This window comes from Mytilus trossulus, chromosome 2 (assembly GCF_036588685.1).
Source record: "Mytilus trossulus isolate FHL-02 chromosome 2, PNRI_Mtr1.1.1.hap1, whole genome shotgun sequence".
In the NCBI taxonomy this organism is placed as follows: Eukaryota; Metazoa; Mollusca; class Bivalvia; order Mytilida; family Mytilidae; genus Mytilus; species Mytilus trossulus.
The window spans coordinates 24,921,324-24,936,392 of record NC_086374.1 but is presented as its reverse complement, the minus strand read 5'-3'; the positions used below and the strand labels follow the sequence as shown (position 1 = coordinate 24,936,392).

General features: G+C 32.2%; 1 protein-coding gene across 3 annotated transcripts in view; it reads left to right on the top strand.

Moving 5' to 3' along the window:
* The first annotated feature begins 9,091 nt into the window (after nucleotides 1–9,091).
* LOC134706820 (uncharacterized) overlaps nucleotides 9,092–15,069 on the top strand; it is a 28,241-nt gene continuing 22,263 nt past the window's right edge. Inside the window, exons 1-3 of one of the 3 annotated variants that reach the window (XM_063566119.1) lie at nucleotides 9,092–9,228; nucleotides 10,091–10,195; nucleotides 14,186–14,281. In XM_063566119.1, the coding sequence (XP_063422189.1) occupies nucleotides 14,206–14,281 (76 nt within the window). In that variant the 5' untranslated portion in view covers nucleotides 9,092–9,228; nucleotides 10,091–10,195; nucleotides 14,186–14,205. Of the gene's footprint in view, nucleotides 9,229–10,090; nucleotides 10,196–14,182; nucleotides 14,282–15,069 lie in introns of all 3 variants that reach the window. The other 2 variants (XM_063566118.1, XM_063566120.1) reach the window with 2 other exon arrangements.

Here is a 15,069-nt window from a genome sequence, read left to right as displayed (position 1 = left end):
ATCCATTAAAACGTTTAATCGCGCTGCAAATGTTTGCACCTGTCCTAAGTCAGGAATCTGATGTACAGTAGTTGTCGTTTGTTTATGTAATATATACGTGTTTCTCGTTTCTCGTTTTGTTTATATACATTAGACCGTTGGTTTTCCAGTTTGAATGGTTTTACACTAGTAATTTTGGGGCCCTTTATAGCTTGTTGTTCGGTGTGAGCCAAGGCTCCGTGTTGAAGGCCGTACTTTAACCTATAATGGTTTACTTTTTAAATTGTTATTTGGATGGAGAGTTGTCTCATTGGCACTCACACCACATCTTCCTTTATCTATTAAAGGATTGAAAAAAATATAAAAAAAACGGTTAAAGGTTAAACAAAAAACTTACAAGGAAACGAAGCTTTGTGCTATGGAGATAAAACCCTGAACTAAAATGATTTCGAAATTTGGTAACATCTAGCTAGCATATTTAGATAAAACATTATCCGCATATACCTTTAGTACTTGCTATACTGGACCGGAACACTCTGGGATATACAGTCCAACACCAGAGTTATCGGTACAGTGGTAATAGCAATGCTAAGAATGGGGCTCTTTTACTATTTACAGATAATCTTTTTTCATAAGTGAATGTCGTAAGAAATGATGAGTTCAAGGAAATGCTAAACCAATCAATTTTCCAAAATAAAATGAAAAAGATATTCTAAGTACTCCGCATTTGGATAAGGACAAAAGTGTTTAAAAGATATATGAAGGAGCAAAAGGGAAAAAATATCGACACATTATGAATTACAAAAAATACAAAACAATGTGCCTAAACAGTTATCAAAGGTACTTGGTATATACTTTGATACGCAACAGTCGCGATTTGTCTACATGAGACTTATCATTGACGCTCAGATAAAAATAGTTAGGGCCTAACAAGTATAAAGTTGAGTATTGAGGACCCAAAATTGAAAATACTTAGTATTTGGAATTGCTCATACTTTTGCAAACAGTAAAATTATAGAAGAGTTTATATACATGTCAACACCCCTTTCGTTGACGAAACGTCCACCAGTAGTGGGATTGACCCAGTGATGTAAATCGTTTTCAAAGCTACCAGGTTAAGCGACAACTGTTATCATAAACGGTGGACAGATAGTATACAAATATCAATTATGTGAGTCATAATATTAAACTGTTGTAAGCCTCAAACATTTCTTCTATTATCTTATCAATAACCTTTCTTTGAACCAGTGGTCTTTTATTTAATGGCAGGTAATCTCCTAGGTAAATTTTCATTTTCACTGCATCAGTTAACTTTATCTTACCAATTGAATTATTTTATTCGAGCACCACTGACGAGTCTTTTGTAGACGCAACATGGGTATTGCTTTCAAAATTATAAGCCTAGTATGTTGGATGAGAATCAAATTCCTTCTAGGTCAATAGACACGATTTCTTCCTTATGAGTTTAAAGACGAAGAACATAATAAAAGGATACCATGTCTTTCTAGACATCATATTGTGTGTAGTTGTCTTATGCAGGTTCACTACACTAACCACTTGAATTCAAACGTTTGAATTTCTTTTTTTACTTCAAAACTCCTCTTCATGGTGAAGTATTTATTTTTGTGGATTTAATGCATCTTCCATCACCCATTTTTGATTCATCAAATGTTTCCCCCTGGTTCATCAAGAAAAATAAAGGCAATAGTAGTATACCGCTGTTCAAAACTCATAAATCCATGGACAAAAAACAAAATCGGGGTAACAAATTAAAACGCAGGGAAACGCATTAAATATAAGAGGAGAACAACGACACAACACCGAAACGCAACATACACAGAAACGGACCAAACATCAGACAAAATACCACCAGAATAACAAATTTAACAAATACATGAATTTGAGATAGACAAGTACCGTGCCACGTCTTATCTTAATATCTAAAAAATAAGAGAAAACAAACGACACAAAGTTAAAAAGCAACACACACAGAAACGAACAATAATATAACAATGGCCATTTTCCTGACTTGGTACAGGACATTTTTAAAGGGGAATAAAAATGGTAGGCTGAACCTGGTTTTGTGGCATGACAAACCTCGCACTTCAATGGCAAAGTTAAATATAACAATGAAATGACAACATATTATTACAGGATTACAATACAAATGAATAGGAGAACATATTAGACAAAGAAACACATGATTAATAGATAACAAAAAGCATCAGGTTTAAAATTCAATACGCCAAAAACGCGCCTCGTCCACAAAAGACTCACCAGTGACGTCCAGATATAAAAGATCGAAAGTGAAAAAAGTACAAAGTTGTACAGCACTGAAGATCAAAAGTTGAAAAAAGTTGTGCCAAATACGGCGTTGTTTTTATGCTTGGGATAAGAACATCCTTATTATTTAGAACAATTCATGCTATTGCAAACAGTAAATTTTATCAAATGAATATGAAAGAGATAAACATCTTCATTCTCTATCAGTATCGTAAGAAAGTTCGACCATGGGAGGTTTTCAAAAGCATAACAATACACAGGGAAGTAGTTTGAGGATGAAGAAATACATGAACATTTCTATTCAATTATCAATCTTAAGAGCAAATGAAAATATTCAAAGTTGTATTTATCAAGAGGAAAGGCGTTAAAGAATAGTAAAACCCACTTTGTTCCTTTGTTTTATTGATTTGCCATTAAGGATTTTCCGTTTTGATTTTTTTATTTTCCCTTCTTAATACTTCATGGAATGTGAAATAAAATTAATGGTACCAACTTTTATGCAAAAAGTAAAATAACCAAATACTGAACTCCTAGGAGAATTCAAAACGGAAAGCCCCTAATCAAATGGCAAAAAATTATAAAACACATCAAACGAATAGACAACACCTGTCATATTCCTGACCTTTATGGTGATGTTTAGGTACAAAAATATTCAAAACACCATAAAACTAACCAAAGGTAAAGGCAACCCCTGACAGGTAATTAAAATTATGATCGGCAGAGAAACTATTCCTACTTTAAACTACTTTTCATACAATGTTATGACACAAATTTCATAAAAATAATATTCGGAATTTAATGCCAGTACCGATGAACAGGCTATTGGTTTAGAATTTTATTGGGTTGACCATTCTGTGCACCTTGTAATATACTTTATAAGACATCTCGTGAACTTTTCAATATCATACTCAAGGGCTAAATAGTGTATTTTCTTGTCCATAAGTAACTGACAAGTCTTTTCTAATCTCTGACGAGACTTGTATTTTAAGGTGTTACCAAACAAACTTCTTTGGCATGTTTAATTTTCCTTATTTTCTTAATGGTTTAACACCACATAATTATCTAATCTTATTTTTTTAACCTATTAATCTTTATTTTAACTTTTTGACATTCATTTCAAAGATTAAGTTAATTAATCTTTATTCGCCTATTTTTTTAGGGGAAGGGGGAGTAACAACAAATGACATATTTCATAATAATATATCCAATGAACTTGAAATTAAAGATACTCAGACACAGATAAATCTGATTCCTATTTAGACCTTTTTCTCGAAATAACTATTGATGGTAGGTTGAATATAAAGAATTATGGCAAACGCGATGATTTAAATTTTTCAATAGTCAACTTTCCATTTCTGTGTAGCAACATCGCTGCGGCAGCAGCATATGGAGTCTATGTGTCTCAATTGATACGTTACTCAAGAGCTAGCTCAAAGTACGTTGATTTTGTTGAACGAGGAATTTTGATCTCTCAAAAGTTGCTAAGACATGGCTATGAATCAATCAAATTAAGGTCATCACTCTAGAAATTTTACGGTCGTCATCATGATCTGATTGGAAATTATTACAAAAGTGTGTCTGAAATGATATTCGATGGTCTTCTTCAGTCATTGTAATATTCCATCATTACCGGACTGAATAAAGAAATAACACGACGGGTGCCGTATACGGTGCAGGAAATGCTTACCCTTCCGCAGCACCTGATTTCACTCCCGGTTTTAGTGGATTTCTTGTTATTTCTTATTTATTATTTATAACAGTTGATGTTAATTTCTTTTGGTTTTACGAGTCTTTGTTTACTCCTGGTTTTTGTAACTGTCTTTCAGTACTTCGGAGAATATATGCCAAAATATCTAATGACGAAATTGCACTGCAAAACCATATCCACCCATGCTTACATGTTTAACCTCGAACACATTCTGCTTGTATGTGACTGTCCCAAATCCGGAGCCTGTAATTAGGTGGTTGTCGTTTGTTTCTGTGTTACATATTGGTTTTTCGTTTAATTATTGTACATTGATTATCACATTTTTTATACACAGACCTTAAAAAATACTAAGTTGATTTTCGAGTAATCAACAATATTATCTGTGATTATTGCACCATGGATTTAATATATATGTAGGACTCAAATCTATGGCGGTTTTCAAATCTGTGGCAGATTCCTAATCTATGGCAAATGTGACGTTACAACCGTCAATATTACATCGTTACAGCTGATTACGATGGCGGAACCAATATATTTCTTCCAGATGAAGATATTTCCCAATTTGCGGATTGTGTAAAGAAAGATTTGACCTTTAATCCGAAAGAGGAACAAAATGTGCTGAATAAGGACACCGCTGTTTTTAGTACCGGACGGTTTATAAAAGGATTTAAAATAGGACAGTCAAACTCATAAATATAATACAAACTGACAACGCCATGGCTAAAAATGAAAAAAGACAAACAGAAAAACAATAGTACACATGACACAACATAGAAATATCGGTGTATTTCCAATACAGTACTGATGTTTCAAGTATGGAGGAGGGGACACTTCTATATTTCAAAAAACTAAAACAGAATGAGGTTACAAAACAGCAGCACCCTTTATCAATTTAGTATTGCAGTACATCATCCCCCCCTCACATATATAGATGTTCGAAATGCTTACCCTTCCGCAGCACCTGATTTCACTCCCGGTTTTAGTGGATTTCTTGTTATTTCTTATTTATTATTTATAATAGTTGATGTAAATTTCTTTTGGTTTTACGAGTCTTTGTTTACTCCTGGTTTTTGTAACTGTCTTTCAGTACTTCGGAGAATATATGCCAAAATATCTAATGACGAAATTGCACTGCAAAACCATATCCAGACATACTTACATGTTTAACGTCGAACACATTCTGCTTGTATGTGACTGTCCCAAATCCGGAGCCTGTAATTAGGTGGTTGTCGTTTGTTTCTGTGTTACATATTGGTTTTTCGTTTAATTATTGTACATTGATTATCACATTTTTTATACACAGATCTTAAAAAATACTAAGATGATTTTCGAGTAATCAACAATATCATCTGTGATTATTGCACCAAGGATTTAATATATATGTAGGACTCAAATCTATGGCGGGTTCCAAATCTGTGGCAGATTCCTAATCTATGGCAAATGTGACGTTACAACCGTCAATATTACAACGTCACAGCTGATTACGATGGCGGAACCAATATATTTCTTCCAAATAAAGGTATTTCCCAATTTGCGGATTGTGTAAAGAAAGATTTGACCTTTAATCCGAAAGAGGAACAAAATGTGCTGAATAAGGACACCGCTGTTTTTAGTACCGGACGGTTTATAAAAGGATTTAAAATAGATATTTTACGGCTGGCCAAGTTCATAAAAGGAGGGGGGTAAGTTAAAAGAGGGACGAAAGATACCAAAGGGACAGTCAAACTCATGAATCTAAAACAAACTGACAACGCCATGGCTAAAAATGAAAAAGACACAACATAGAAAACTAAAGAATAAACAACACGAACCCCACCAAAAACTAGGGGTGATTTCAGGTGCTCCGGAAGGGTAAGCAGATCCTGCTCCACATGCGGCAGAAAGATCAAATTACCAGGTACAAGTTTGATTCATATTGTCATCAAGTAAACAAAAAGTATTAACAATGAAATAACAATATGTTAAAATTCAAACTGTTCATTTTTTAATTTTTTTTGGTAAAAACCTGCCTTCTTGATTGATAAGGGACTTACTAGTTGGTTTAATGAACGGACTTAACAGGTATCATGCACAGATTAAAAAAAGTTTTATTTTTACCGGGTGCATCATTTTAATCTATCACTCTGTATAAAGCTCTAAAAAAATCATCATTTTTAAATGTTCTGGTTGGAATGCTTATTTCACGAATGTTTATAAACATGATCCCGTTGTCGTACATAGATATAGGAAGATGTGGTATGAGGGCCAATGCAACAACTCTTCATCAATCAAGTCAAAATTTATAAAAGTAAACCATTATAAGTCAAGGTACGGCCTTCACCACAGAGCTTTGGCTCACAGTTACCATCAAGCTATAAAGAGACCTAAATATTACTAGTGTAAAACCATTCAACCGGGAAAACCAACGTTCTAATCTATATCAAAACGAGTAATGAGAAGTCCACTTGTTTATGGGTTATGGGTCGTATATTTACTGCCTTATTCTACGTTTGCACAAACACAAATCCGCCATAGATTAGGGTTAAAAAAATCTTCCATATAATTGGAATGGCATGACGTCATAGTAGCCATAGATAAGGAATCTGCCCTATATTTCGATCCCACCATAGATTTAAGTCCTACATATATATATATAATAAGATACCTTAATATATGAATCCTTTATTACACTAATAATATCAGTTATGGTCATAGTTATACTTGGTATTGACCAAGAGGAATTTTTGTTTTGCCAAAGAGGGTCGATCAAGTTGTTTGGTTGATTCCTGTTTATTTTCTCAAACGATCATTGTGTTCCAGCTGAATATGTTCAACAAAGTTGCTATACTAGAAGAAACGGACCAAAATTTATTTATAAGGCAGTACATATACGACCCATGACCCATGAATTTTGTAAAATGCTGAAAAAAATGAAAAAAAAATATGCAGTGGCCCAACGGTAGGACATAGCCAGAAGGGAATATTTTAGACGGCGTGAGTCAGACCACTGGAAACGTATTTCAATCAAATGTCCTTGAAGGCTACATACTGAATTGTTAAAATAAGAAGTTGCAACAATCATTAAAATGTATAAATGAACTCAATTTATCACATCTATGTTCAACACATAAAGACGAGGGGCAATAAGGGCTATTTTAAGCCCGACCCTCAAGTTCAAGTTAAAATTATGATTTTCTTGATAGAGGTTCCAAGAGTTCCAAATGGTGAAATTGAATTCATCCCTTCGTAAATTTTACGGAGGCCATCACGAGTTGGTTGACCGTTATGGAATAACCGTTTCATAAATGATATCGAATATGTGCCTTACGTCGTAAATACAATCCCCTTCCTTTTCATGAATGTGACCTACCGAATAAGACTATTTACCGGATTTGTTATCACATAAGCAACACGACGGGTGCCACATGTGGAGCAGAATCTGCTTACCCTTCCGGAGCACCTGAGATCACCCCTAGTATTAGGTGGAGTTCGTGTTGTTTATTCTTTAGTTTTCTATGTTGTGTCATTTGTACTATTGTTTTTCTGTTTGTCTTTTGCATTTTTAGCCATGGCGTTGTCAGTTTGTTTTATATTTATGAGTTTGACTGTCCCTTTGGTATCTTTCGTTCCTCTTTTGTAACTCTATACCAACGATCTTCTTGAAATAATTGCATTTTGTGTCTAACTCGTTAATTTTGTTGCCTAGCAACCAATATAATGGCAGAGACTAATATACAGCTTATCTATATTTTAAATAAAACTCGTTTAGCATGTAGTGGACTTTACACTTGTTCACTATTTAGATATAACATAATTAAATGCATATTTTTACCAAATTCACTGTTGATTTTCCCTAGCAACACATATGTGACCTTGGCAACGGCAATTTGTTTTCTAATTACAAGATTTAATTTTAAATAGGTTGCAACAGAAAGGCAATTTAAGATGCAAATTGTAAAAAGTAACACACTCCAAGTAAAAGCAATATTGAAACATCAACAAACAAAACAAAACAAAAAATGCTGATATAAACAGATTGTGCATGCAATGCTGGGTGGGGTCTCTCTTATCAGCGACAAGAAGAATAATATAACGACATAGAAAGAACACCTATTTGGCGCTAACAAATCTTTATATTAATTATCTAAAATAATAGATACAGACACATGCATTATAAGGGTGTTTAAAAATATCGGTGTATTTCCATTACAGTACTTATATTTCAAGTATGGAGGAGGGGACACTTCTATATTTAAAAAATCTAAAATAGGATGAGGTTACAAAACAGCAGCACCCTTTATCAATTTAGTATTGAAGTACATCAACCCCCTTCACATATATATATTATCGTTAGGAACACCCCTTTTTTGGGACGATATATGTGTTTGAATGGAAGCTTGGAAGCATATAGGTGGACCCCCCTATTACTCTGGGTTGGGACTTCCTTTTTGAAAAATGGCTGGATTCGCCCCTGTAATGACAATATTTATAATATTTATGTCAAAATAGTTGAAAACAAGAATGTGTCTTAAGTACATGGATGCCCGAATCGCAAAACTAACAACGGCCAGAGGCTCCTGAATTGGGATAAATTTATTTACATTGTATGTCTATCTAAAACTTCAAAAAATAAAAATAAAAATAAAAATGTCCTAAAAGTTGTTATTAAACCCTTACAATATGTCATTGCTTTCAGATTTTTTTTCTCAAGTTTACGTAGATATTCTAATGGAAATGATATAAGGAACTTAACTTTGTCAGATGAATATGTCCAATTTGGATGGCAAATTTTAGTCTTTTATTGATCCGCTTGGCTAGGAAAATAAAAAAAAAAACTATAGCACAAACCTTGCACCAAAAAGATTTTTTATCCATAGTTTCATATGTATGTAATTGGTGCAAGCATGGTGCGGTGGTAAAAATTTAGAAAAACCATCCAAATTTCAGTATTTTTGCTTATTTTCCCAATTATAAGCAATTTTTTTGTTAGACAAAATCAGTATCTTTTAATCATTGACTTGTATTCTAATAATTTATGGAGAAAATATGCTCTGTTAGAATTTTTATTATCTTGTAAATCTGGAGCCACTTTAGGCCATTTTACCCCCTACTCCTTTCCTAAATATAGCTTTTGATTTGCATGGTTAATAAACATTATCCAGTCGTCTAATAATTTGATATGATTTTAAAAGATCTCATATTTCGTGTAGACTCGTTAGGTTTGCACTTCTCGTAGCTTTGTAATACCGACAAGGGATACACGTGAACATATTAAAAAGGTATGTAAAATGTATAAATACATTAGCATAGATATTCATTTTGTATAATGTGTGTTTGATACAAGATTGACACTTGTTGTTTGGAAATAGATGTGTTTCTAGATACTATTATAAAATACTTTTATTGATATGTTTGAATATCTAACCTTTCATGATGTAAAACGTAATCTCGGATTATTACACCATGGATTTAATATGTAAGATGTGATATTTTACTATATAAATCCTTGATTAAGCTAGCAATATCAGTTCCAGCCATTATTCAACTTTCAGATGACATTGTATTGACCAATATGACGCTCTCTTTTGCCGAAGAGTTATTTGATGGGTTCCTGTTCATTATTTCAAAAGATCAATGTGTTCCAGTTATCCAACAAATACTTGGTATATCTCGTTTCGCCACTCTTTTTTAATTTTTTGGAATTAAAATTATAACATATTTGCAAAAACTGAAGATTTGTTTAGTTCTAACCTTGTTTGTATCTTTTTAATATAGATATTCTCTTGTTTAGTTAAATTCTGTAAACAGAAACTAAAAACTTTTTGGTTTTTGCCAATGAGACATCCCTTCACAAGAGGCAAAAATAAAATACAGAAATTAACAACTATTGGTCACATTACAGCCTTCAACTATGATAAAACCCATACTGCATATTAAGTTATAAAAAGCCTTTCAATGACAAATCTGAAACAATTCAAACGATAAAACTGACGGCCTGATTTATTTTCAAAATTATGAACAAGTATGATATATATTTAATGCGTTTCCCTCGGTTTTAGTTTGTTACCCCGATTTTGTTTTTTGTCCATGGATTTATGAGTTTTGAACAGCGGTATACTACTGTTGCCTTTATTTATATAGCAACAGAAGACAACCACGCAATTACAAGACTTCTGACCTGGGACAGACATATACAAAACGTGGCGGGGCAAACTGTTTGAATGCGTTTATCCTCCTCTTAACCAGGTAAAGTGGTGTAACAGTACAATGTTTAATTTAAGAACAAACTATAAAAATCAGTTGAAAAGAGCATACGTTGCAACTCACCAGATCGATACAAAGCAGAAATACATCTACCATATAGTAGACTTAATAGAGAACTAATTCATCCCAACAACTAAGTACTACTTTTAAACTATTTACACATAGATGTGAACAGGACTATTACACCTGATAGATCTTCCTTATTAACTTAATTACTATCAACAATTTCCATGATTTTTTTTATCAGACTTAGACCGAAATTTTCTGTTTTTGTTAACCGATCATGCAATTGTTTTTTTTCTCTCCAAAATTTTCTCATTTCCTCTATCATTCTAGTTGACTTACCTTTTTGTTCTTGCTTTTTCTTCTGTGACGATAACAGTGTAGATTGAAGATCTCTCTGTTTCTTTTAAATTCTCTGCTTCTCTTGAACTGGTGTAAAATCATGTTCTGTAGCGCTCCATCTCTTTCAACTGCATATCAAAAATTTTCAAAATTTCATTTTTGAGTTATTGAGTATTTTGTAAAAAAAGAGGAGGTATTTTTATATGTCGTGCCGTATCTCAAAAACAATTTATGATTATTGCTTAAAACTGTACACACTTCTTTGTTATATTAATCTAAAGATCTATATACTTTTTGGTTCGATTCAAAATTTTCTTTCAGTGATATTTGTAAAAAAAAAAAACAGAGTGGGGAGAAGGGGGGGGGGGCTTTGTTTCACATGTCCCGCCGTGTCTCAAAAACAATAAATGGTTATTGCTTAAAACATTATCATCTTGTGGTGGTCTTATAGTTCCGAGGGTGTCACCAACTTAGTAGTCATTGTGTAGGTACTAACAGGATTTACATCATTCCTATCTTAAATGTTTCGTTTTTTTAATTGACGAATTATAAAGTAATTCAAATTCAACTCCCACAAGCATTTATGAATTTAGGAGTTATTAAGTAATTTCAACTTAGACAAAGTTGACCCTAGATAGATGTGGATTATATTTTTCACATGGTCCTTTTGGTTATATTTTTACATGTTTCGATTGTTTTATCTAATTAGACACTTCAAACACAAACAAATTATCAAAGTGTTATTTACATTTTTGGAGTATATTTTTTTTAACAAATCGTTAAAAATCGAATTATTTCTAAAATTTATAGTAGTTTGCTCTAAAATGTAAGCAGAATAAACAAGAAATTTACTTTTATAAAAATGTTTCATATAATATATAAGATACAATTGTTTTGTGATGAAATGCTGTTAAAAATATCAAATTGTGTATGATAATATCTGTATCACATATACGCTGCATCTAAGTTTACATCAACTAGACTAGTTAATATTCAGTGATCATGTAGTGTTATTATGTCCAAACAAAGGAAAAAATACCTACCACATTTTTTGTGTTCTCTTTATGGAGTATCATGATGTATATGAACATAATTGATTATATATCAAGTTCTTTCTGGTGTCATGGCGTTCATAATAAGTTATATTATACAACCAGCTCAAATTCAGTTGATTCGAAATCATCTTTAGAAAATAAACGTAACAAAATATACACAGAACAAAAGCTGGAAAATAATGACAAAATAAACATTTACGACGTTAAAAGGAAATATGATCTGCATACACTTAAACGCTAAGCACAACATATTATCAGATAGAAACATTAAATAAATATGTTGATGCACTAGTAATATTTATAGTATCGTATGTAAAATGCAGGTAATTTGTGATTGTTGTCCCAGTGTCTGACCATCGAACACATGATATAAAGGTGCATACTAAATGAAGCACCAGTTCACAAAATATTTTAAGATTTGAAAAAAAGGCCTGTACCGATTAAATCCGGTTATTTCTGTATGAACAGACTTCTATTTTTTTTGCTCAATATCTGTACTAATGTTATGTTTGGTGTTCATAATCATAAGTCTATTATACCAATGTTTGCACATTAGAAACTTACAAATGCAAACCACTGACTCACTGCAACTGTTCTTGTCAATGCTATTAAATTCTTCTCAGCTTATTACCTCACAATCATGTTTAACTGTGTATATGTTTAATTTCAATATATTTCACTCAAAATAAACATCATTGATACCTGTATAAAAATTTCGTACGCCATACGCGCGTATAACATCTACAAAAGTATGATTAGTGACGCACAAATAAAAACAAATGACAAAATAAGTACGAAGTTTAAGTGCATCGAGGACCTAAATTCCAACCGGTTTTGAAAAATGAGGCTTTTGTAATCTATTATAAAGTTAGACGACACCTAGTCATTGTCATTTAATGCCAAGTATCGAATTTCATGATAAAGGTCCGGAGTAGTTCGTAGGTTTATATATATAATAGAAGACATGCACTATAAAGCCTTTATGTTTTTACAACCAACATTTGCTGTATCTGCCGACAAAGAATTGCATTTGTTCTCCTGATTAACTTTCTTGCGAAAAGGTTAAAAAATTTATAGCGAAAATCGAAAATGACAACTTCAAAAAACGCAAACAGTAATATCCAAACCTGAAAAATACTAGAGTAAATCAACAAACGTTTATTCCTGAAAATAAGAAATCGTACAGAGACCTATGAAAATTAAGTAATAAAATTCTGTAACAACATGCAGTGTAAAAATTGCGAAAGCAATAACAATAAAAAAAGTAATTCTTCTGAGGATGAAGGTTTCCAGCTTGGGTTTGTCGGCAGCCAAAAGTTATTTCGAAACCACAAACGTACATTTTGTGTCAATACCTTTGCTGATTGTCTATCAGTCCTCGAAGTGTACTCACTTAATTTACAACAAACTCGGTTCTTCAACTGTTTCGATTCTAATACATCATTTGCTTTCAATATTTCGGCGTTGAGCGTTGATGAATAAGGTAATCTCATATAAAAGCCCTAGACGTATGGAATTTATAACATGGTGTTTTAATTTTTGAAATATTTCATTTTAACTATTACATTTGAACTTCATATATACGATTTCCTTTGGTTTTCGTTTTCATTTTGCATTATGATAATTGTATAATGACAATTATGATAATTATGATAACAATAATAATAGTAATAATTCTTTTAACTTAAGCAATTGTTATCAAAGGTACCAGGATTATAATTTAGTACGCCAGACGCGCGTTTCGTCTACATAAGACTCATCAGTGACGCTCAAATCAAAATATTAATAAACCAAACTAATATAAAGTTGAAGAGCATTGAGGATCCAAAATTCCAAAAAGTTGTGCCAAATACGGCTAAGGTAATCTATGCCTGGGATAAGAAAATCCTTAGTTTTACGAAAAAATCAAAGTTTTGTATACAGGAAATTTATAAAAATGACCACATAATTGATATTCATGTCAACACCGAAGTGCTGACTACTGGGCTGGTGATACCCTCAGAAATTGTAAGAAAAGGTAATCTCAAACTTTGTCCATATATATGCGCTGTGTCTCTGATTTTAATGTTTATAGAATTATAATGTCCAATTTGCTTAATTACTTAAATTAAAAGCATTTTTTATTTTTTGCATATAAATTGATTTTGTTAATATATTCTCTTGAACTTCTAGGAACTATTTGCTTATAAATAACAGAATTGTTATGTTGCAAAAACTAATGCAACCAGTTGAAACTAATACAGAATGAGATTTTACATGTACATGTACGTTGGAAATAAATCCAAAACCAGCATTGCATATCCATACAGAAACATTCCATGGTATGGTGTCCCCATTGCGTGATACATTTAGAACAAATGATAACAATATATGGATTGCTTTTCTCTCTTAATTCATCTGCACGTTTTCTTGTGAAATGGCAATTAAAAACGCGTCATCGTGGGGTACGTACATTGCATTAGAGTTAAATTATTTAATTGTTGCAAGGCAGGAACCAGTTATCTTTGTAATTATACATTCTTGATCATTCATTTCCAAGTATAATAAATACAATTGCTACTATTTTCAGCAGTTTGGTAAACAACATCAATTATGTCTACAAAGTATTCGGTGCTGTTTTTCTTCTTAGCTCTGGCGAATGAGAAGTACTTTGCATTTATACAGTTCCGTGAGTATGGCTTATTTGAATTTTTAAGTTATTAGTAACAAGGTACGTGTTACCTATTTCAAAATTGAAAAGAGTACACTTATTTAATTATTCTAGAATTATACACATATCTTATATTAGTGTAAAGCTAGCGAAAGGTGATATTCATGTTCCAGCCAGTATTAATAACCACGAGAAGAGGTTTGGGTAATGAATAGATTATGACAAATTAAATTTTATAAGTAATAGTCAAGATGTAAGTCAATATCGTTCTGGTTAGATTGTCTTTTTTTTTAATTTCCAAAGAATATTCAAAAATATCAAGTTCACTACAAGATAGCATTAACTACACTGACATTTCTGATAAACCTTTACATGTTTCGATAACTACAACACAGAGGTGACTATTTACTTGTCATAAAATCTAGATACACCGTACATTAAAAACTTCTAGCAGATGCAGTCCCTTTTTAATCTACAAATCAAAAGAACAAGACTTAAGTTTTCTTCACTTATTGAACACTCACCAAATATTAGGATACGTGTTTAAGGTTTTTACCTGAAGATAATATAGGTGCGATCATATTTGATAGGATAACGTACCCTTATTATCTTTCATACGGTTAGGATCCCTTTTTGTTTTGTTGTTCATATTTGACCTTTCTTTTTATTCTATTATATGTATTCAGGTATTTCCCGAAGACAACGACTGATTATACTTTTTTATGATTATTTTTATTTTCTACATATTTATTACATACTTATCTACTAATACTAATGAATAATCACCTTACTTTGATTTTGATTTC